The sequence below is a fragment of the Tetrao urogallus genome (assembly GCF_951394365.1).
Source record: "Tetrao urogallus genome assembly, chromosome: 17".
Lineage (NCBI taxonomy): Eukaryota > Metazoa > Chordata > Aves > Galliformes > Phasianidae > Tetrao > Tetrao urogallus.
In genome coordinates, this window is record NC_136830.1 from 11,015,235 (window position 1) to 11,039,440 (window position 24,206).

General features: G+C 56.7%; 2 protein-coding genes across 14 annotated transcripts in view; both read right to left on the reverse strand.

Annotated features, from left to right (window-relative positions):
* Window positions 1-2,531: 2,531 nt before the first annotated feature.
* CABP7 (calcium binding protein 7) lies at window positions 2,532-6,454 on the reverse strand (the record flags this gene model as incomplete). Its single annotated transcript, XM_079543732.1, has 5 exons — window positions 2,532-2,659; window positions 2,732-2,885; window positions 3,552-3,664; window positions 4,617-4,760; window positions 6,346-6,454. The coding sequence occupies 5 exons, from the start codon at window positions 6,452-6,454 to the stop codon at window positions 2,532-2,534; spliced, it is 648 nt and encodes a 215-aa protein (XP_079399858.1).
* A 6,946-nt stretch (window positions 6,455-13,400) lies between these two features.
* Window positions 13,401-24,206, reverse strand: part of NF2 (NF2, moesin-ezrin-radixin like (MERLIN) tumor suppressor) — a gene marked incomplete at both ends in the record, with an annotated part of 39,768 nt that continues 28,962 nt past the window's right edge. For 5 of the 13 annotated variants that reach the window (XM_079543893.1, XM_079543887.1, XM_079543892.1 and 2 more), the window contains 3 exons: window positions 13,408-13,458; window positions 20,887-21,046; window positions 22,781-22,908. In XM_079543893.1, coding sequence (XP_079400019.1) covers window positions 13,408-13,458; window positions 20,887-21,046; window positions 22,781-22,908 — 339 coding nt within the window. Of the gene's footprint in view, window positions 13,459-19,081; window positions 19,118-20,886; window positions 21,047-22,780; window positions 22,909-24,206 lie in introns of those variants that run through there. The other 8 variants (XM_079543888.1, XM_079543896.1, XM_079543895.1 and 5 more) reach the window with 3 other exon arrangements.

Consider the following 24,206-nt stretch of genomic DNA (forward strand, 5'->3'; position numbering starts at 1 on the left):
GGCTCTGCCCCGTGTCCTTTGGCAGCTCTTGGAGGGAGAGGGAAAGGGGGTGGGATGGGGGTGGGGATAAGGAAGAGATGGGGATGGGAATGGGAATAGGGGTGGGAATGGAGATGGGATGGGATGGGTGTGGGAAGGGGTGGGATTGGGGATGGGATGAGATGAGGACAGGATGGGAATGAAATGAGATGAGGATGGGGATGGGGATGGGAACGGGAATAGGGATGGAAATGGCAATGGGGTTGGGGATGGGAATGGGAAGGGGAATGAAATGAGATGAGGATGGGGACAGGGATGAGGCTGTGGCCATGCCACACTGCTTGCAGGACCAGAGAAGCAGAAATAACTCTTCCTGCCCCAAAATGCTTCTCAGCAGCCCAAACCCAGGCAGTTCTGCTGCCAGCCCTTCGCCCTCCGGCTCCCTCGGCAGCCCCAGGCAGGGCCCTGCTCTCCCCACAGCCCCACAGCTGCCCTCATCCCTCCAGGCCGCTCTCAGCAGACGATCTCTTCCTCGTCAGCCTTAATTCAATTAGCAGCAGCCGCAATGAGGCATCCCCAGCTGCAGCAGCACCGCAGCCCAGCGCCGCTCGGTCGCTCCCGGATCTGAGCCGAGATCTCCAAACCTGCCTCGAGGACGGCGATCCCATTAAAATTAATTGAGCAGCTTCGGAAAGCTGAGCTGGGGGGAAGGCGTTGTCCCTTTCATCTAATTTTTCTTTTACGTTATTGTGTTTTCTAGCAAATCAAATCGTCCTGTATCGTTATTATTTTTGTTCGTCTCCCTTACGTTTACTCACAGCACCCCTAATAGAGTTGCTCAGTACACATCTGTATATCTATCTGTGTATCTATATAATCAGTGTATCTCGATCTGTACATCCCGGAGGCCACGTGGCTCCCTCTGAAAGTGGCGGTTCATAAAAAAGCCCAAGTTCCTGTGTGGAGATGGATGAAGTTTCATTACGGGCGCTGTGCCTCCCCCACTTCTCCAGGTGGCCGCAATGATTCCAGCGCCGCGGAGCGCTTCCCATTTCCATTTCTCATTTGGACGCCGCGTGCCATTTGTGTGATCGATCGCACGGGATCCAAAAATCAAAAGAATAAAGCAAAAGAAGCCCACCTCGGATCGCCCCCTCCCCAGTGAAGGCAGTCGGTTCCTGCTTGCATCCCGCGCTCTGAACGCTGCGCTCCACGTCTTTTCCTTCCCCACGTCCCATTTGCTGTGGGTTTTGCACCTGGGCTGTGGCTCCGTGGGGTCCGGTGGGCAGCGGTGGGTCCATCTGACCCCCTAAATGTGGGGGTCCTCAGCTTGGAGGGCCCAACAGCCCCAGGGGTGGCCACCTCCAGTGGTGGCAGTGCGGGAAGCGGGAGAGCTCCCCGTGTTTTTATTTATTCTTTTAATCTCTTTGCCATTAAAAATGCATCATCTGGGGGCTCAGGGGAGGGCGATCCATCAGGCGGGCGCGGGATCCTCCCCCCCCCAGAGCAACGTAGCAGTGATTTCCAGGGAGCTCCGTGTAAGTGCACCCATGGGTTTGTTGGGGTGGCATTTAGGGGTGGGGGGGGGGTTGGTCGGACTCCTGCTGTGCCGTAAACCAAGGGCAGGGCTTCACACGTGGATCAACACCTAAAGCCGAAAGCATTGGGGCACGGTGGGGGAGGCGTGCAGCACCCATGGGTACCCAACCCACCATGAGCCCCGAGCGCTTCAGAAATCCCAGATTTATTTCAGATCGATAACAACAACCAACCAGGAAGGAAAGGGGCAAAAAAAGAAAATAATGCCAAAAAAAAAAAAAAAAAGAAAAAAAAAGAAAAAAAAAGAAAAAAAAAAAAAAAGAAAAAAAAGGGGGAATCCAACAAAACCCAAAGAATGAGAAACGGACCCGCATCCGAACCAGTCCGGTGCCGGGGTGCTACATACAGGCTGGGGGGTTGGGGGCAGGGGGGTCCCCCGGGATGCACGGCTCTTCCCGGCGGGTCCTTGCAAAGTGCATCAAGCAGAGGTCAGCAGTGCCAGCCCCGTCTGGAGGGAGGGGGGGAAACTGAGGCACGGCACAGGGCGGGGGGGGGGGGGCAGGGGTGACATCCAGCCCTTGGCAGCGACGTCCATGCAAACGCTCCCGGATCTCCGAAGAGAAAAACATCTCAGGCGGGGGTGTAGGGGTGTATTGCTTACGAGATGGTTTGGTTGGGTTTGGTTTTTGTGTGTGTGTGTGTGTTTCGTTTTGTTTTTATCATAAATATCGAGCTATAGAGGCTATAGTGGTGCAACCGGCACCGGGTCGCCCCGGCTGGGCGGGATGGGGCAGCAGTCGGGCTCCATGCGCGTTGCATGCACTGAGGATTTGCTGGCGAGGGTTCGGTTTGGTGCGCGTCTCTCAGAGTCCGTGCGTCCTGCAGGCAGCCGCCCGAGCTCCACGCTCACCCCGCGCCGGGTTTCTCTCTCCATCCCCGGGGTGTTTGGTGGCGGCTCTGCTCGCGGCAGTTGGGCGCCCCGTCAGGAGCCGCACGGACGCCCCGTATCCGCGCTACTTCATGCCGCTGCGCAGCACCTGGTTGGCGGCGATGAGCATCACGCTGATGATGAAGGCGATGGCGAAGGCGCAGATGAGGCTTTTCCGCACGCACGTCTGCCTGATCTGCTGGTTGGAGCAGGCTGTGGGGACAGCCCGGGTCAGCACGCGTCCCCTTCTCACCTCCCGCCTCGTCCCCCCCCTGCCCCACTCACTCTCCACCTCCACAGGACACTCCTTGGCCGTGCCCATGTGGCTCTCCTCCTCCGTCATGATGATGTTCTCGATGTCCTTCATGGAGAGGTGCTCGCAGAAGGTGTCGTACAGCAGGCGCTTCAGCTCGTCCACCGTCAGCTTCTGCATGTCACACTGCGGGGCGGCACGCGGTGCGGGCACACAGGGACCCCAAGGCGGGACCCCAAGAGGGGCTGCCTCCACCCCGGGCCTTGGCACGGTGGGGCCGGGTGTTGCACCCGGTGCACCATTGCACCATGCTGAGGTTCGGCTCCTGGCCCCACACCTGGCCCCACAGCAGAGCCTGACTCCAGAATTACCCCTAACCCTCATCCTGACCCCAAACCTGGCCCTGACGCAGAGCCTGAGCCTGACCCTAAGCCCACTCCTCACCCTAATCCAAAGCCCACCCAAACCTCACCCTGACCCCGAGCAACCTTAAGAAGTGGAGCCTGATGCTGAGCCCAGCCCTCACCCAAATCCTCACCTAACCCCAACCAAAGCCTGGCACCAGACCCTGGCCCAGAGCCTGAGCCTGACCAAGCCCAACCCTGGCACCCTGGCACTAACCCAAACCCCAACCCCAGCTCTAACCCTGACCCCACTCCCGACCTCATCTCCAATCCCAGCCCTGACCTTCACACCAGCTCTACCCCCAACCCCAACCCCATTCCTGACCCTGGCCCTAACCTCAGCCTTCCCCCCACCTCAGACCTGACCCTCACCCACTCCAAACCTCCACCCACCCGACCCTGATGCGGCCCTGAGCCCCCCAGGCTCCCACTGCCTGCTGTCCCCTACCTTCCAGAAGACGGTGTCAAAGTCGGTGCCATGGAACTTCTCTGGGATGCCCGAGGTGGACAGCTTGGGCCCCAGCAACGTCACAAACTCCTCAAAGTCCACCTGTCCGTCACCTGTGGGGCATAGCAGTGCCATCACCCCATAGGGGGAGTGGGGCTCGAGTGCATCATCCCCTTGCTCATGCTCACAGGGACACTGAGAAGGGGTCCTCACAGCACTGATTTGGGGTCATGCTTGGTGGTCCCTTGGGGTCCCACTCCAGGGTTTTGGGAGGACCCCACTCGTGTATTGTTTTGGGGATGGTCCTGTTCCTGGACAACATCTGGGGGGCTCCACGACACCCCTCCATCCTGCCCAGGAATCGCTCATCTCCATGCTGGGCTGACCTGGGCTCCTGGGCTTTAGGACATCACCAGCCAGGACCCCGTGCTGCCTGGGGACAACAGTGCCAGCCAGGGACCCCAGGTCCATCCGCGGACCCCAACACCAGCTGGAGACCACAAAGCCAGGGGGGAAACCCAACACCACTGGGACCCCCCAGGTCACCCCGGCCCCTTTGGGACCCCACTGCAGTGCAGCCGTGGGCCTCATCCTGTGGCTGGGGCGGGTGCTGAGCTCCAGGGCTGTCACAGCAGCACTAACGATGAGTAATGAAGGGAGCCGCGGCTTGGCAGCCGTGCCTGAAAGGCTTTTAAATGGGGAAGAAAAAAAAAAGAATGGAATCCTATAAATTAACGCTCTCCTTAAGGTCCCGATGAGAATGGGAGTGACAGGGGCAGGCATGGCCGGGGTAGGGAGCTGAGCCTGGGGTGTGGGATCCAGGGCTGGGTGTGGGATCCAGGGCTGGGTGCAGGATGCAGCCTTCACATCCCATTCCCATTGGGTTTGGAGGTCGGGAAGAGTGCTGTCCCCATGCTGGGAGCGTTCCAGCATCATCGAATCCCCTCAAACAATGCCACGGTGGTGAGAAGGATGGGGATGGGGAAGGCTCTGGCCTTGCACCACGGCCCTGCTCTGTTGTGGGGTGGCTCTGGGGGTCTCATCCCACCCCACAGGGGTCCCTACCGTCCATGTCGAGGCGCTGGATGATGACCTCGAGCTCCACCTCGTTGGGCATGTAGCCCAGTGAGCGCATGGCCGTGCCCAGCTCCTGCTTGGAGATGAAGCCGTTGCCGTCCCGGTCGAACACCTTGAAGGCCTCGCGGATCTCTGTGGGGGGAGCAGGGCTGAGCCTGGCCACCCCCGACCCCACAGTGGTGGGGAAACTGAGGCATAACGGGGATGGTGCCCAAAGCGTCCCCAGGTCGCAGCACCCAGCGATGGGGTGGGAGGGGAAGGAGGCAGAGGACGGATCTGGGGGTTAATGCCTCCAAAGGGGCTCTGCAGGAGGACTGGGGGAACCTCGGTGGGCGTCTGCCCCAAAGCTGAAATCAGATTGCTCAAAAACCAAAAGCATCGATGAGCGCCATGCAGTGGCTCTGCTGCTTTGTGGGGTTTCCTTCCTTTCGGGCCGCAGCCAGGCTGGGGGGAACGCACAGATGGTGTTAGGGGGAAACCCATAACAGCGCTGAAGTCCACCCCAAATCAAACGCTGTGCCCCAAACCCCGGGGGGTGGGGGGTGCTTGGGGTCCCTGTGGGTGGCACAGGGTGCTGATGTCACCGGTGTCACCGTGCTCACGTTGGGATGGGTGCTGAAAGCGCTGGGTGTGCTTCCCCTCATCACCCCATTTCCATCCCACCCTCTCCCAGGGCTGCAGCGACGCTCGGCGGTGCCGAGGGTGGGTTTGGTGGGTTGGGGTCAGCGGGCAGCAGGGTGGCAGCAGGAAGAACCCCCCCCCAGCACGGCCCTATGGGGTCACCTTGGGGTTCTGCCATGCCGGGTCCGGGCTTTTGGGGCACGCTGCAGCGAGGCCGCGCACAACTCACGCACACAAACAGGGACAGCACGCAGCACCGCTGCACTTGTGCACCATGCACAGGGCTGCACCCCACGCCTGCGTGCACACGTGCAAAAGCAGCTTGACAGCGACGCTGTGTCTGTGTGCACACGCAGACACCTGGCAGCAGCGCCGTGCAAGCACCGGCTCCTTGCAGCCATGCTGTGCTGTGCACCGACACCTGACGGCCGCGCCGCGCTTGTGATGCACCCCAGCACCTCGCACTGATGCTCTGCTCGTGCAAACGCGCGCCCGCTCGCCCTGCAGCACTGCTGTGCACGTGGACCCGTTGCACTGCACTTGTGCAACGCACTGCAGCGATGCTGCCATGTGCACACGCACACAAACACGCACACAAACACACAACCACGCACGTGTGCGCGGTGTGAGCCCCGTCTCTGCCCCACTGGGTGTGCAGAGCCCCGCGCCGTGCCTCAGTTTCCCCCGCAGTGCTGATGGTGACCCCACAGCCCTTGTGCCACCCCGGTGCCGCCGCTTTTAGGGTCACCCAACCCACGGCCACCCCCCGTCCCACCGCCCAACTTTTTGTGGGGGGGAAATACGGCCGTTTCGGGGGCAGCCCTGCAGCCCCGCAGCCCCGCAGCCGTGACCCCACGAGGTATGTATGTATGTATGTATGTATGTATGTATGTATGGGGGGGGGAGGCAAACAGGTGCCAGCCACCACCGCCGTATGACGGCACCGTGCGGACCAGGCCCGGGAGCGGCTGCGGGGGGGGATGGGGGGGGGACAGCGGGGCCGGTGCCGCGGCTGAGTGTGGGGTGCGTGGGTTCCCCCCCGGCATGCGGCGCCCCCCCCCCCCCCCCCCCCCCCCCGCCCCCGGCGGTCCCTCACCCTCCAGTTCGTCCTCGGGGATGTCCACCGGGTGCTGCTCGGCCAGCAGCGGGGGCACGCTGTAGATGCCCCGGTACATCAACGCGGCGGTCACCGGGTGGAAAGGCATCTTCGGAGCTTTGCCGAAATCCCAAAGTTTCCCACCTAAATCTTCGCTTTCCGCGGGACGGAGCCGCAGCCCCCCCCGGCTCTATGGGACCAGCAGCCCGTCCCCGCGGCCTCGGGGTTCGGTGGGGCCGGGGCCGGGGCCGGGAGCGGGCACACGGCAGCATCCAGGCACCGCTCAGCGCCCGCCCGGGGCCCCGCCGCCCCCCCGCGCCCAGGGGTGCTGCCCCGCGGGGCCCGGCATTGCGGGGCCTTCCTCCTCCTCCTCCTCTTCTTCCTCCTCTTCTTCCTCCCCGCTAAGTTTCGCGGGCAGGAGGCGATGCTCCGCGCTGCGTCGAGCTCCCGCTGCCCGCCCCCAACAACCTGCCCGCCCCCGGCCGCGCCCCCGGGATGGGAGGGGTGGGCTGGGATGGGAATGGAGATGGGATGGGATGGGGATGGAATGGGGACGGGGTGATGATGGGGATGGGGATCGGATAGGAATGGTGGGGTGGGATGGGGATGGGGATGGGGATGGGGATGGGGTGGTTTTAGGGACAGGATGGGGATGGGAATGGGATAGGAGGGATGGTGTGGCAATGGGGATGGGGATAGGGATAGGATAGGACAGGTGGGATGGGATCTGATAGGATGGGGATGGGATGGGGATGGGATGGGGAGAGTACAGGGATGGAATGAGGGTGGGATGGGGATGGGGATAGCAATGGGATAGAAAAGGTGGGATGGGATGGGATGAGCATGGCGCTGAGATGGGGATGGGACAGGATGGATAGGGATGGAGATGAGATGTAGAAGGGACTGGATGGGATCAGATGAGGATGTGGGTGAGATGGGAATGGGATGGGGAGAGGATGAGAATGAGATGGGGAAGGGGATGGGATGAAATGAGTATGGGATGAGATGGGGATGGGGATGGTATGATGCCATGACCCCACGGAAGGAGGAAGAGCACTGGAGCCATGACAGGGTGGGAAAGGAGAATGGCAGGAGTTGGAGACAGTGGCACCCAAACCCTAAGAATGTCTGAAAGCAGTGGGGAAACAGAGGCACAGCCAGGAGGGCTCTCAGCTCAGTGCTTGTGCTGCACTGGGGCTGACCCAAAAGCCCCAACACTGAGGAGCTGTTTGTGGGGCCGACCCACTCACGTAACCCCTGGTCTCACTGTGGGCGATGCAATTTTGGGCCATTTTCTGCAGCCTTTTCCCCAAAACCCAGACAAAAAGGGTAAAATCAATCCCAGCACTGCCTTGTGTCTCTCCACACCTCCTTTAATTCATCTGCAGGTTGGGGTGCTCAGCACAGCCTTCCTCTCCCTCCTCCTCCTCCCCCACACAGCTCAGTCTCTCAGGGTCCCCCTCTCTGCCACATTTGAGCCAGGAGAGTTGGGGGGTTGGTGGAACCCCACTGCTCTGTGCAGCCCTGAGCACATGGAGCTGCTGGGGGGAGTCTCCGGTGTCTCCTATGGGGTTGAGCTCAGCATGGCCTTACGGGGAGTGAAGTTAATTTGGGGTTTTTCAGCTTTCCCGATGGCCAAATTGCATACAACTTGGGAGGAATCCATTCCTTCAAAACCTTTTTGGGGTCTTGAATGTATCCTTATTAAATAAAAGCAGTGCCAGAAGCTGAATGTGGCCACCCGGTGCAGTGCGGGAGGTTTGCAGGCTCTGACCCCCCCAGGCCACCCCAAAGTGCCATTTGGGGAGACATAAGCCACAAAAATAAGGGGGAAAAAAAAAAAAAGAAGGAAAAGCAGCCTAATTGAAAATCTCCTCCTCCTTCTTGGTGGATCAATTCACTCTTCAATATTAATGAAGTCGCCCTCCCAATTAATTCTGCGCTCGCCTACTGGAGGCTCAGGGGTGGAAACTCATTAATTTCTCACCACCCAAATCCGGAAGAAATAACACCGAAAATCTGCGGGCTGTTCTCCCACTGAGCCGGGGCTGAACCTCCCCGACCCCACGCAGCCCCCTGGTACAAAGGGAGCAGCGCGTGGGGTGAGCAATTAGCAGCAGTTTAATTGCAGGCAGAGGCCGATGGCTTTCTATTGGTCTGGTGGCGCAGTCCTGGGGACACCCCGTACCCTGGGTGCTGGCCAGACCCCACCCCTCCTCCTGTCTTTCCCTTTGTCATGACTGGGGTGAGAAAATTAAAAGGAATAAAAACATGCAGACCCCGAGACGCTCCTGAGGTATCTTTAATTTAATCTCCTCTCCCTCATTTATTAATGAGCCTTCTCGCTCGCTCTCATCCCTGCGGTCCCCTGGCGTGGCTGGAAATGCCCTCTAATCCCCCGCTGTCCCGCTGCCCAGCAGAAGCTCACGCGCTCTGTGTTCTCCTTGCCCTTATCTTATCTTAACTTCATTTGTCTGCCTGTTAGCAAGGCTCAGCTCTGCCTCGTGCCCCTGTTGGAATTCCCAATTGTGCCTGTGGGGGAGGGTGGGAATGTGGCAGGGATGGGATGGGATGGAAATGAGGATGGGGATGGAGATGGGGATGGGGATGGGATGGGATGGGATGGGATGGTGATGGAAATGAGGATGGGGATGGGGATAGGGATGGGGATGGGATGGGATGGGATGGGGATGGAAATGAGGATGGGGATGGGGATGGGGATGGGATGGGATGGGATGGGATGGGATGGGATGGGATGGGATGGGGATGGGGATGGAAATGAGGATGGGGATGGGGATGGGATGGAAATGAGGATGGGGATGGGGATGGGGATGGGGATGGGGATGGGATGGGATGGGATGGGATGGGATGGGATGGGATGGGATGGGATGGGATGGGGATGGAAATGAGGATGGGGATGGGGATGGGATGGGATGGAAATGAGGATGGGGATGGGGATAGGGATGGGGATGGGATGGGATGGGATGGGGATGGAAATGAGGATGGGGATGGGGATGGGGATGGGGATGGGATGGGATGGGATGGGATGGGATGGGATGGGATGGGATGGGGATGGGGATTGGAATTGGGATGGGGATGGCATGGGATGGGGATTGGATGGGGATGGGGATGGAGATGGAGATGGGATGGGGATGGGGATGGGATGGGATGGGATAGGAATAGAGGTGGGATGTGATGGTGATGCAGATGGGATGGGGATGGAGATGGAACGGGATGGGATAAAAGAATCTCACAGAGATGGAGATGGGACATGAAAGCCCACAGGGCGTGGGATGGAAGGGGAAAGCTAGTTAGAGCTGGAGAAGGGGTGGGAAGCCTGCAGGGACAGGGATGGACGGTGCAGACCCAGCTGGGTGCCCTCCGCTCCCCCGGACCCCAGTGCACCCCTCCCTGAGGGCAGCAGGAGGCTGAGGCCCCGCGGCGCCCTGTGGGCAGAGCTCTGCTCTCACCCAGCGCAGGGAGGGACGTGAGCGGCGCGGTGGCCGCCGTGTCCTTTTAAAGTCACCCGCTGGCACTCAGCCCTCCGAGGCGCCGGAGGCATCAATCTCTGCGGGCCGTCGGTGTCAGCTGGGTATTTAGTGAAATGTTTCTTAAATGAACGCTTGATGGAAGAAGAGGGATGGCTGCGCCGTGCCGGGACAAGGTTATCCCTGCCGGCTGCCGGCGATTGACCGCGGGCACGGCGGCGGCCATGACCTGCAGGAGCTGATCCCAAATCTCATTCCAGTCACGTCTGGGAGCAAAATGCACCTGGGAGGGGGAAAGGTGGGGCAGAGCCTGCAGGCGGCAGGGGGCAGCAGGGGTCTGACCCAAAGCACCTCCGTGGGGTGGGCTGAGCGGGGGTCCCGAATGCCTGCAGAAAAAGGTGTGCTCCTGCCCCCCATTATACGGTCCTGCACTGAAATCTGTGGTCCTGCATGTGTGCTGTGCCAGCCCATGTCACCCTGCGCCCCTGCGCGGTCCCACTGTACGATCCTACACCCCACCACTCCTGCACCCCTCCAGATGTCTCTCCACAGGGCTCTCAGCTCTCCCTCCCCCCACACCCTCGGTCCCTTGCAAATGAACCCCCAGCAAGGCGCAGCTGAGATGCACTGAGCTCACCAGGTCTCAGCGGGGCCACGGGTGGCTTTGGGCGCCGTGCCTCTGCCCTGCTCCCCCTTGAATTTAACCCTATAAAAAGCAAAGGGGACCGCATGGATGAGGTGGCAGCTCTGCGCCACGCACTGCTGTGTTGGTGATGGATGAGCGCTGGGTACAACAGGGGGACAGCAGCAGCTGGTGGAGCAACAGGCGAGGTGCCCGTGTCCCCAGATGTCCCCACATGCACATCCTCCCGAGGGCAAACGCAGTTCCCTTGTGCAAAAGCAATTCCCTCGTGCAAACACCCATCGTTTGTGCATGCACCCCCTCCAGGTGCAAAAGCATCCCTTGCGCAAAGGGGGAAGGGGGGGGGGGGGGCCTGGATGTGGCCCAGGCTGCAACGTCAGCACAGCGGTGTGCAGGACGCAGTGCTCAGGGTGCGCTGTGCTCCCACTGCTGTGTGCTCCATGCATAATGCATGATGCACAACGTGGCTGCAGGCCCGGGCGCTGCTTCGCCACCGCGCAGGACAAGGGCAGAATGACAAGTGGGACCCGCAGGGCAGGCAGCCCGGGGACAACGTGGGGACAACGTGGGGACACCACGACAGCGTCCCCCTCCAGCGCCCCCAGACCTCCCCAGCACGCACTGAAACGCGGTGGGAAACTGCTGCCAAAAGGAAACCTGAAGAAAACCCATTTTTCTCCCCAGATCTGCCCCAAATATCACAGCTCCGTCCCCGCAGCCCCGAGGACCCACATCTGCCCACCCTGCGCAGTGCTCCCCGTGCACGGGGCTCAACCTGGGTTTGCAGAGCTGGAGGCGATGGGTGGGAGGAGGAGTTGTTACGGGGCCTGGGAAGCGCTGCTTGATAGTTTTTTTTCCTTGGGCAAAGTCATCTCAACCCAACCCACATCCTCTCAGAAGCCGTCTAGACTTTGATGAATTTAATTTTGCTAAAAAGGGGGAGAGGGAAAAAAAAAAAAAAAGAGAGAAAAATCGGAATGAAATTTCCTTTGAAAGCACTGGAAGTTCCCATTGCACCAAGGCCAGGAGAGCGGTGGCACAGAGCGGCCGTGGGCTGAGTGCATCCAAAGCTGCAGCACTGCACGAGGGTGCAAGCAGGCAGAACGGCAGCGCTGTGAGCACACGGGGCTGCAGGGCTGTGGAGTGCAACGCTGCGTGTGCAAGGCTGAGAGCACGCTGTGCTGATGGATGCAATGCTGAGTGTGCAAGGCTGTGAGCAAGCAATGCTGTTTGTGCCCGAGGCTGCGTGTCTGCAAGGCTGCAAGAGTGCAAGCCTGCGTGTATGCAATGCTGTGTGTGCAAGGTTGCAGGGATGCAATCCTGCACATGTGAGGGGATGCAAGCGTGCAGTGCTGCGTGCAATGCTGTGTTGCAAGGCCGTGTGCAATGCTGTGTGCAATGCTGCACGTGCCCAAGGTTGCAAAGGTGCAACGCTGGATGCGTGCAAATCCACAGGTGTGCAAGGCTGTAAGTGTGCAACTGCAGCTGCACACAGGGCGTCCCAACCCTCTTTGGTCCAGGTGTCCCCACGCTGAGGCTCTTCCTGTCCTCTGCAGGCAATGAGCGACTGCTGCATTATTTACGTGGAGGCTGCGCTGCGCGGGAAATCAGGTCAGCCCCCCCCCAGCCCCACGTCCCCCCCTTTTCCCCAGCAGCATCCCTTTGACACACACAAAAGCAGCAATCCCATCTCTCCTGGGCTGCCCTGCTTTAAAAATAATGTAAAAAAGGAACAAATGCAGCCCGCTCCCAACGCAGCCCGTGGGACGAATGGCTGGGGAGGAGCGCGTGGCTGCGACATGTGGAAACCCATCGCCTGGGGTTGGGACGGGGCTGAGGGAGCGGCAGCCTCGGGTTTGGGGGCGGCACGGAGGCAGCCGCCATCCCCACGCAGGGACAGCGCTGAGACCCCCTGGTTGTCCCCCAAGGGCTCAATCTGCTGCACGGCGCAGCGTCAGGGAGTGAGGAAGAGATGAGCGAGGAGCAGCTCCCCCTCCTCCTGCTTTGAGTTTTTATTAAAACAAACGAGGAACCCATCATTTCTTAGGATACAACAATCCGTGGGAATAGAAAAAGGCTGTACCAGGGTCAGGGGAGAACCCATCCAAATGGCAGGCACGCATGGGGCAGGGAGCTGATACAGACAGCGTGCTTAAATAAAAGGGGTCGGGGCGCCGTGGGATGGAGGCAGCGCATGGCCGGGCCCCACTGCCAGGCACTGGGCGCCCCGGGCCCCTGCAGGGAGATGCTTTGCATGGGACACAGGGATGGAGGCAGCCCCAGAGCCCAGCGGTGGGCAGGGGCCTGTGGGGGAGACAACGGGGGTCCCCGGGGGGGTTTGGGTGCCGTCAGCACCTCGGCCTGCTCAGCCTAAATAGGGAAGTGAAACAGGGCAGTGGTGAGCTGGAGCTGGTAAGGGAGCTGCTGCAGCTCCTGGAAAGGCACAGAGCGGGTAGAGGTTGGGCAGACCCACAGCCTCACACTGCCCGTGTCTGGCACAGTCTGCGGGGAAAAAAAGGCTACAGTTGGTTGGCATGGGTTGTTCTCCTTCCTGCTTGCAGAGGAAGAGGAGGAGGTCTTCCTGCCCCTTCCTCCTCTCCCCAGCACAGCAGCAGCCTCAGCCTTCGTGCTCTCCTCCTCTCCCTGCACGTGCTCCGGGTGCCAGCAGTGCCCCATCCGCTCCTCGGTGCGCTGCAATCCAAACCCCGTCCTCCTCTTGGAGGACAAAACCTGGGGGGCCGAGACAGAGCAGAGCAGGTAGAAAAATAAGGGGGGGAAAAAAAAAAAAAGGACAGGAGAACATAGGGAAAACTCAAACTGGGGGATGCTAAGAGGAGAAGATCCCAGTCCATAGCCCAGGTGGGAGCAGCAGGCATCGGGGCGGCGCGGGGCCGTGGGATGGGAACCCCACTCCTCAGGGCCGGTCACCTCCTAGAGCTCCTCGAAGAAGGCCACGCGGGACTTGGTGCTCTGTAGGGTGAGCTGCAAGAGAGCAGAGGGGACACGGGGTGACTCCCTCCTCCCGCGAGGCCCCTCTGGAAGCAACGGGAATGGCAGAAGCAGGGATTTCTGGCTGCAGAGGGTGGAGGACGGGTGCAGGAAAGGGTTGCAGGATGGGCAGCTGCTCCTGCTTGTGCCACCATCCCCCAAAACTCCAAGGGTGCTGAGGGGCAGCGGATGAGGTCAGAAACATCAGCAGAGCTCTTGTGGTGGGGAAGCCACAGCAGCCCTGCCTCTGCCCTGCCCCAAACCCGCAGACCACATGCAGGCCGCCCCGATGGGAGCCGCCTTCAATCCTGATGGATGGAGCTGAAGCTGCTCATTCGCCCCCAGGGTTGGCCTCAGGGCCAAAGCTCTGCAGGACCCCAAAATCCACCTCAGCAAAGCTTTCTGCAGCAAGAGAGAGGCAAAACTAAAAATACTACCCCGCGTCAGAGCCACGCTCCCGTTCGTTAATGGGTGAAATGAGAGATGGAAGACACGTCCTCAGCCGGGAGGAAGAGAAGTGCAGTATTTCAAGCTAACCACCCCAATCTGCGTCCTGGGAGCAGTGCCACCTTCCCAACAGCTGCTGAATCACCACCAGGGTTGCCAAAGCAGCGCTAATTGCAAAGGCTTCGTTTGGCCAGGCTGAGCGGTGAGCCGTCCGCCGGGAGCGCGTTGTGCTGTCGCAGGGATCCCGGGCTGAGGCTCCAGCCCTGCACAGCACTGCCAAGTGCTTCCCTCTCCCTGCCCGCCCCGCGTCCTCTCCTCACTAATTCCTTCACAGCTCTTAATTCTGAATCCCATGCGGAACAGCTCTATTGCAGAGGGAGTTTCTGCAGGGGCTTCATGCTGGAGCAGGGCTGGGCGGCTCTGCTGCATCCCCCCGTCTCTCCGGAGCTGCAGCCTGCGCTGGGTTGGGGCTCTTCCAGCAGCAAGTGCTCCGGTGAGAGGCAGTCCTCTTCCCCAGAGCCTGGGTCACATCCCAGGGAACGCAGTGTCAAACTCAGGTGGCACACAGGGTCACACGGCCGCTCCAACCCACGGCAGGGGCTGCGTCCTCCTCACCCTGCCCAGCTGCACGCTCAGTGCTCCAAAAGGGAACACATCCGAGGCAAAGCAAGGATGCTTTCCCCAGGCTCCTAAGAAAGACCCAACACCCCCCGACCTCCCTCTCCCCACAGCCTCACGGGGCTCCCCTCCAGCAGCAGCAGCTCCGTTTGCCCAACAAGGGGAATAAACGCACACGCAGCACGTGGCCGAGGCCGAGTGATTAACAGCCAGTTACATTTTCGTCAGCGCAGAGAAGGGGGAAAAAAAAAAAAAATTGATTTACAAGCAGTATTATGATAATCTCCTTCCTGCAGGAGGGAGGGGGGTGGGCTCCTCACTGCACTGCCAGAGCCAGCAAAGAAAATTTAGAGAGGGAGAGGGAGCACAATTAAGCAGCCAGAGCTCCAATGAATCAGAATAGGGAGAAGGGAACGGTCCCACTCCCCACAGGCTCGCGCTGGGGCTGCTTGGAGCTCTGCCTTTACCCAGAGCCGCTGGACTTATTTGATCTAAGAAAATAAACAACAACAGTAACAAAACCCCACCAATCAGCCCCTCCTCGGCAAACCCACTTTCCAGCAGCTAACCCAGTAAGCACAGCGCTGCTGCCGGCACACAGAGAAGCCACGAGGGCTGCAGGAGAACCCCCACATGGCCACTGCGACACAGCTGGGGCCACATCCCGGCCCCTTCCCCCCTGTGCCACCCCTGGGCACGTTCTGCTGCTGCTCAGAAGGAGATGCTCAGTCTCTGCTAAACCCAAGGCGAGTGCTGCAGGCTGTAAATCCTCTTTACTGCCGCCCCCGCTCCCCTCGTGTCCTCTCCATCCCTCCAGCACCCAGACGGACCTTTCCATTCACACATTTCCTTTTTAAAACCCAAACCTTCCCCATTCTCCCTCCCCCCCCCCTCCCATCTCCTGTTCCCTCCTACTCCCACACCACCATTTATTCTCTCCCAAACACGGGGCCCGGAGCACAACTTTCCCCCAGCCTCCATCGCTTTGATGAGAGCGCTTAAAAGAGAGGAGATGACACTCCAGTTGAAGGAAACACTTTTCAAAGGCTGCCACAAAAATAGCTGATAGGCCTGACGCTTTCTGCTTTCCTTTTGCTCCTTGTAAACAAGGAAATTAGGCTGCTCTGTCCCATTTTAGCTGTTGGGGAGTTTCACTTCCCGGCTCCGAGGCGCGGAAGCAAACACCTCGTCTGTTTTGGGGCAGAAATAAAACAAACCCAGCAGGGATATGGGCTCACAAAGCAGGATGCAGGATGCCTCTCCTGGATGAGGAAGGGGATTTGTGCCAGGAGCTGCCTTGCTCACCGGTACCACATCCAGGCTCTGCTCCACGCTCCATCCCTGCAGCTCCCAAGGTGACAGCATGGCACTGGTGCTGCTCCTCCTACAGCCACTTGCTGGGTGCATGCCCCTTTTTGCAGCGTGCAAACTTTCTTCTCATGGTGAGAAAAAGGATGCAGATGGCAACAGCCCCATTCTGCAGCCCAGCAGCATCCAGGCCACCGCAGCGCCCGCAGCAATGGATGCACGCAGCCCCACGCAGCTCAGACTGCTCTGTCCCACCCAGAGCAGCACTGCTTTTGCTGTAAGATGAGGCTCTTGAGGCACATCACCACCTTCCTCCCCTGGAATGGCCACAGTCCCCCACCTCCCAGCTGCTGCTGGAGCACAGCTGCTTTCTGCAGTGCCCAGCACAGTCCTATGTGCCACCACCTTTGTATCGGTGACACATGGCCGTGCACACAGCTGGCAGCCCAGCGTCCTCAGCGTGCAGCAGAGGACAGGGCAGGGGGCACCCTGAAGATGAGAGGATAAGGACAAACCCAGGCAACCCTGCAGGTGCCCATGTCTGAAATGAACCACGCTGTGTCCGTGGGAAAAGTGCTGCTCGTGGCTCAGTGCAACACGGGGCTCACGGTGACACCAGACCCCAGGCAGCCTATCCACACCCCTGCTGTGCTTCCCATCCAAGCGTCCCTCAGCAGAAAATCAAGCAGCATTCACCAGATTTCAGGGTGATGCTGCGCTGCAAATAGGATCAGTGAGAGCAGCAGCTGGCAGCAGCACTATCAGCACTGGCCCATCCCAACACAGCTGTCTGCACCGATTTCCAGGGGCAAGAGCAGCACTGGGTGAAGGGAGCCAGCTCCAGCCCTGGAGAAACACTGCAGAAAAGCCTAAAGGCAGCCTGGTGGGCAGCGTTCAAAGGAGCAGAGCAGTGCTCAAGGACACAGCAGTTTGGCTGGGAATGGGCACAGAGATTTGCTCCTTGCCCGGATACTTCAAAGGGCTTAAATCACAGTAAATAAGCATGACAGCACAGGAAGAAAAGCAACCGGAATGAAAGACCCGACTGTGCTCCTGTTTTAGAGCAGCAGCCTGTCCTGGGAGGTTTCCTACACTGGAGGATGAGAGGAACTGCCTTTTTTCTTTTTTTTTTTTAATATTCTACTGCAGTCTAAGCAGCAAACCCTCCTGAAGCCAAGCCAGCTGGAGCCAGCAGCACCAGCCCACGGCGCTACAGAGAAATCAGTTTCCAGATGAGGTGCTTGTGCTGTGCCCACAGAGCTCGTAAAATAGGATTAGCATGTTAACCACGTAATTAAACACCAAGAACTTTGCAGGCATCTTCAAAGGCAGGCAACAAAACCCGGAGGTCACAATGCAGTGCTCACGGTGTGCCTGATTTCAGCACGGGGCTCCTCCCCAGCACTGCCTCCCGCTCAGCTGCTGGGTGACTTCTTCTCAGACTGCTGCTTTCCCTCCCTGTTCACAGCCACAAGTGGATTTCACCACATTCAAGGTGTCTCAGAGCTGCTCAAACCACTGGGTAAAGAACAGCAGGTATCCACAGGCAACAAACAGCCCCGTGGGGACCGCTGACATCTCCCCAGTTGGGCTTTTTTCTCTAAGGAGATGCTGGGCAATGAGAGCAGCCTGGCGTGGGAACACCAGCATGGCTCTGGAGCAACAGTGAGTGACACACAGCACTGCCCTGCAGTCCCCAGATGGCACCAACCTGTGCTGATCACTTCTGGTCACGTGCTGGGGAGAAGGCTGCATCTAAAGTGTGTTCCTGCATCTGCTACGGAGCTCCAGAGGTGCTGGGAAACTGCTCCCCAGCCAGGCTGCAGGCAGGGCTCTGCTAGCCCTCAAAGAAACTTTTAACAAAGGTTTTTTCCAACCGAGTTTGCCATCATTGTAGTACCTGCATTGCTTCTTCCTTTAGCGCTACAACTCAAAACTTGCTGTGGGTGCACGCAAGATCAGTCATGGAAAGAGCAGAGCAGCTTCCCCAAACACATCTTCCCTCCGGGCACACGAGCTCCTGGCTCAGCCTGCTGCCCAAGGCACTGCCAGCTCTGTGAAGGAGACACACAGCACTGACAGAGCAGAAAGGAGCAGTGTAACAGAGGCAGGGGACGAGGCGCACGGCAGCGTGGCAGGGTCACCCTTGGGATTCAGCTGGCTCACAACAGCAGCTCCACCAGGCTGATGTGTCACACCGTGCCTGTCTCCCTGCCCCTGTGCCACACAGGGATAACTGCTGGCCTCTAGCAGGACGCAGCACAGGAGAGCTGGAGGAGACAGTTGCTCAGCGAATGCTCAAATCTCAACACTGTCTCCCCAGAGGCAATGCTAGAAATGCTATTTGAGTCATTTAAAAAGAGCTGGTGTCCACGAGCACGGCCTGCAGGGAATAACCCTGTTCCCTAGGAAAAGCACAGGAAACCTCTCCTATTCCTAATGGCTATTATTTCTCAGGGCTGGGGAAAGCTGGCAGCAGAGGAGAGCCCAGGGCTAAGGAGAGCTGCCCCGAGGTGCCACACTAGCCAATGCCATGTGCTGTCCCCTTGCTGCACACTTCCCAAGCCCTACCTGCAGACACTGGCTGTCCCCTGCTGCCAGCTTTTCACTGCCCCGACGCTCTCCAGACATACAGACACAGGCTACACATCCACGTGCTGCCCCACTCCAAGACAGAAGTGCAAGCGTTCAGTCTGAAATAACTGCTTTAGCAGCAACAGCGAGAAGGAAGTGATGGAGTTTGTTCTGGGCTTTGTTTGTTTTGGTTTTTTAAGCTCATGAATTTCTTTCTGCAGCAAACAAGGGGGCAGATCCCGTTTTACTTCATTAAAGAAATCTTCAAAGGCCACCCTGTACCTCCGATAGATTCCCAGCCACAAGCAGCAGAGCAAAACCAGGCTTGTTTAATTATTTAAGAACCTATGCCTGCACTCCCCCGCTGATGTTGCCAACTCAACTTCTGCCAAGAAAGACGCTTCCCAGCGTGGGGAATCAGGTGTGAAAATGAATGTGGAGAAGCTGCAAATGCTACCGACGGAGTGAGAGCCGGGCAGGGCTTCCCACACAGGGAAGGGCAGGTGCTGGGGACACTGGTGTCACACTGCATGGAATGCTGTGAGGATGGCAGCAGCGGGAGCTGGCGAGAGTAGTGGACATCACAGGCAAGCTCATGCACAGGTTAGTGTTGCAGCCGGTGACCCCATCACCACACGCAGAGTACCTTGGAATAACCTACTTTGATGTCTCAAATGCAGATAGGTCTTCTGCCCTGGGCTTGAGGCTAAACCAGCAAAATAAAATGAACACACACACACACAAAAAAATCCTTTGTGATAGGAGCAATGTCAGGTCATTCGTGCAATCCGTACAGCTTGCCCCGAATGCTGAAGTGCCCAGCAGCTCCCCAGGTGGGGCAGAGGGCTGGTATTACTGATGCATTTCTCAACTACTATCCTCTTGTCCACCTCCCGTGTCCTGAATTTTCCTTTCCATCACAACTGTGAAGACAAAAGCCCTCCTGACCTCCCGAAGGCACGAACAAAAGCAGCCTGTAATTTCATCCTGATGTGTTTCACTAATAGACTGTTATTTAAAAACCTTTGCTCCTCTGGCTGAGATGCACGAGCCAGGCAGCCCAGGAGCCCTCCAAGAGGCAGGGGAGAAGGCTGAGCTTCAGGAGGCAGCTGACCGCAGCCCCAATTACAGGAATCTGTCAGGGCATCATCTCTAAGTGCCTGCCTAGGCGCCCTCCTTAAGTGAGACAAATGGGACCAGCAGCTTTCTATGAACATATCTCAAAAAGCTACGTAGGAAAAAAAAAATTAGCATCTTCTGTTTATGCTGAGGGCTCTGAGTATGGAAACATACTGTAACAAAGCTTAATGGGAGCAGAAAGCTTTTCAGGTTCTACAGCGATAAAAAGGGCCTGTGAATATTCTTATATTCTTCCTTCTGGAAAGACAGGAACCCAAACAGTGTAGAGCTAACACTGGGAAACTTGCCAACAAGATCCAATAGATTCATTTTCCTGCCCTGATTTAGTGACCATAAGTTCCCAGCCATGAAAATCAGCATGAACTGACACTTTCAAACCCTTTTAGGGTTTTTTAGAAGATTCATTTTTAAAACCCGTAATTGTTGCCACAACCTGCATGCTTGTGAAGTGTGCCATACAGGCACAACCTTCCAAAAGCACACCTGCTAGCAAAGAGCCTGGGGAAAGCCTTTGCAGGTGTTTGGAGCTGACCACACCATCCCTCTGCACTGGGTACGGATGCACCCCCTGCCTCTCATTAAAATGAACCCAGCCGGGAGAACAGCAGAGCTATTAAGCTAAAGACAAAGGGCCAGGTGTAAAAATAAAGAATGCCTTTTGTTGTGACCTTCCACGTGTGACTCCTGCACCAGCAGACCCAGGCATCCCAGCTTTCTGGCTCAGTATTAATCTCCAGAGCATTTCTACAGGCAAGTGGTTCCAGGGTCCAGCGCACAGGGAGCAGACACCCACACAAACCTTACCAGCAGAAGATTTTGCTGTTAGTATCTGAAGCTGCACTACAGGTTACTTGAGAACAGACTAAAAGCGAGGGCGAGGCTTTTGGCTTTTTCTGCTGGGAGCTCACAAATCAGGAGTATTTCTCCCCTTATTATTCCCCAGCCAAGCTCAAACCACTTATTCGTATTGCCCTTGGGGAATAGCTGCACAACAAGTAGGGCTTTTCCTTTTCCTGAGGTCAGGAGGGGAGCAGAACCCTCTAAACAGCAGCCCTCTGTAGCTTTGCTAAGCTTCAGCATGACAGGCAAAGCTCGAGATCTTTGCCTCCCCTCACAGAGCACCAAAGGGACAAGGCTTGGTTGCAGTAAACATCAAACCATGGCCACCAGAAGCCGAAGCTCCCTGCGCCCTAGTTCAAAGCTAAGCAGCCAGGGAAGAAAGCCTAGATCAAACCATTTTATTATAACAACTTGTGCAAAATATAGGAAGGGCTATTCTGTTGTCGTTTTAAAAGGATTTCATCAGGCAAGGTACAAACTGGAGCCCTCTGATACCTTTTTGATAGTGTTGTGCTTGCTGTTGCCTCGGCTGGCATTCTCGTTGTGCAATATATCCAGAGCTGTCTCTCTCTCCTTCAGCTTCAGCGCCTCGATTTCAGTCTTCAGCTCGTTCAGCTGCTCCTGCAGGTGCTTGCTTTTCTCCATGTACTCTACCCTGGCACACACAGACAGCGCTGGGTTAGTAGTGGCCTGGTGCACATGGTTATTTTGTGGCAGCCAACAACAGAGTTGTAACAAAAAAAAAACAAAAACATATTTATCTTCATCATTTAAAGCGTACAGAACTGACATCATCCATTCACTACTTCCAGCTATTTGTTGTCAAAAAGAGAACCCAGACACCTGACTAGGAGCTGTAAGTCATGTTGCTGTAGGGGGAAAAAAAAAGCCAAGCCAAGCGAGGGCAGGTAGATGATTGTTGTAAGTCTCCCCATTTTGAGTGACAGATAAACACGATGCAATTTCAGGCCAGAAAAACATTTCAAGTAGCACTGCTCTACTCCTCTGCAACCTCTCCCCAGCTCACAGACTTACAGAGGCACGAATTCTTGTGGGCCATTTTCAAGGAAGAACTCTGATATATCAAACTCTCATGTTTCAGAGGGATTTAATTTAAGAGGTATGACAGCAAGCATTGCACCCAAAATAATAGGTAGCATCCCTGAGAAGGAGAAAGGTCTCCCAAAGATAGAAAGGAAAAAATACCAACAACAGAAAACTAGGCACTCTCAGGACTCAGCCTTCAATGCCTTCTACAAAGGAGCATCTGCTGGAGACAAGTCACACCATGGCAGCTTGTACTTGTGATTAAATACTGCGACTGGGGTCAGAGTGCCAGCAGACTAACAAGAACCCTTTCAGAGTGCCAAAATTTGTAGCAAGGTTTAGCTCAGCACCCGAGGAATGAGAGCTCGTCCGGAGAAGCCAGCGACAGCCCGTTGTTGCTTTTATCGTTTAGCAGAGCCAAGATCCTCCTGCTTAGAAGAGTGGGCTGACCTAGTTAGGGTACAGAACCAGGAATTACTGTGGTATTTTCAGATTTCATCCCTTTTTTCCTTCTGGCTTGAGGAAAAATTCTTAACCTCTGCCTCTGGAGCAGTGGTCTGTTATTTAACAAGCAGGAGAGGTACGGAGCAGAGGCAGAATGAAGCACCCAGCGGGATGCGGGGTGCCTCACTGCAGCCCCAGGAAGTTACAACTGCAGCATTATGGCAGAGCCCTTCCAGCTTTGATCTGCTATCCAGTCAATGAACAAAGCACATTATTACTACTGAGATTAAAATCTGATCTGCTTTGATTTCTGCTAAATTTGTAATTTCGAAGGCTGCATTTAAACCCTCAGGAAAACACGAGATCAAAGCTCATAATCACATCCAAACTTGCTTGCGCATACTTTTTATATATAAACATGCCACAGATTCAAAGGAAAAGGGGTTAAAGCCCTAACACAGGATGCAGCCCTCATTCCAGCCATCCTGACATGCTCTGCACATACAGCAAACACACAAGCACCTGCCTGCAATAGTCCAGCATGCCAGCAGTCACACTGCTGTTAACTCTTTCTACCAACAGAATGGAAGCCTACCCAAGAGCTAGGTTCACCACACAGATGGGAACTGTCTGCTGGCATGGCTCAGCGTGCTTAAATTTGCCTTTAACCAGGTAGCAGAGATAACAACTGTGACACCAGGTCCCCATCCTGAGGAATGGCCACCCAGCAGCTCCATCGTGCTCTGAGCTGTTAGTAATGACCTGGTACACAAAGCCCCACAAGCCTTCTCCCCCCTTCACCTCACACCAGGGCTCATCTGAATGTAAAAGTCCTGCCCTCCTTCCTGCAAACAGGGCACAGCCACAGCCAAACCCATGCTGGCAGCACGCCACCTACTTCTCTTTCTCGATCTCCATGGACAGCCTCTTCATGTCTGTATCCTTGAAGTCAAAGGACAGGCTCTCACTGATGAGGTTGAAGCTCGGCAGGTCGGTTGGCAGTGCTGTTGTGCTGGAGTTCATGGACTGCTGAAGAGAGAGGATAAATTAATCACTTTGGCCACACAGATGCTCCTGCAGCAGCTGTTCTGTAACAGGCAGTGTAGAGGCAAAACCTGAGCAAAGCCCAAGCACACAGCACAAAGTACTACTTCAGTAAGTGTAGCAAATTAAGTGCTTTAATAAAGTCTTGATTGCCCACGCAGGTTTTGTCACTGCATCACTGCCTCTTGGGAGACTCCAGCAGCTTTTTAACCTTAAATTTAGTATTAAAAGCACAGGCTACAAGCAGGGGCAACGTGAGATCCTGTGTGACCAGAGTCCTGTGCTGCAGCACTCCTCAAAGCACGGTCAAAAAGCATGGTAATTCCAAAAGTTAACTGAGGGTGCCATTTCAGAAAGGTCCATGAAGATGCACTCGTAACTTTGATTTTAATCTTTGCAGTAACTAATAGTTCCAAGCATTTAGGAATCACGGCCATCCCTCAGCTAAAATATCTGTCACACCTGTAATAAATGAGCTTGTTATCAGTACAGGATGAGCATCCTGACTCAAATCATCACTCCTCTCTTGCAGTCTGTTAGATGAGGTCGCAAGCAGCAGCACACATCAAGGGTGGTAGAGCAGCTTCAGACAGCAGACTGCATGCATGGATCTGAGTCAGAGCTGCTGCCAGCATGCTGGCCCGTGGTTTAGACTGAAGGAAAACAGCCCAGCACCCAAAAGTCACCCAGCTCCCTGCCAGGGGTCCGTCCCCCTTTAAGGAATTCCTGTAATAAACCTGCCTGAATCAGGTTGCTGTTGTGGGATGGCAGGAGATGGCTCTGCGGAGACAGGCAGGTCTGGCAGCAGTAGGGCAGAGAGTACCTGCCCCCAGGAGCTCAAGCTGTAGCTGGCAATTTCTTTCCCTTGTTTTGTCTATTTAGGACTGTTTGCAGCCAGCTCCACTTCAGCAAGAACCACCAGTGTTATGGCTGGTGACAGATTTACTCCATGCAATAACCTCCCTCTCCACTCTCCACCAGCCTGGAATTCACAAAGAGCTGGGGCTCATCTCCACTCCTGGACAAACCTGAGAGGGACAACTTCACTTGCCTCCTGCAGAAATGCAAACATCTTGTACAAGAAGGTGACCACAATTGCACTGCCTGGCCTGGAATGTTGCAGATCAGTCACACTTAATGCTGCGAGGAAAGCATCGTTTCTTACTCTCAGTTTCAGGTTCTGCTAACACAGAACACGACCACATTAATTCTGCAGCACGTGCCATACGGGATAGCTGAGTACCTGAATTCCTCTCTCCAAGGAGAGGGGACAGACCAGT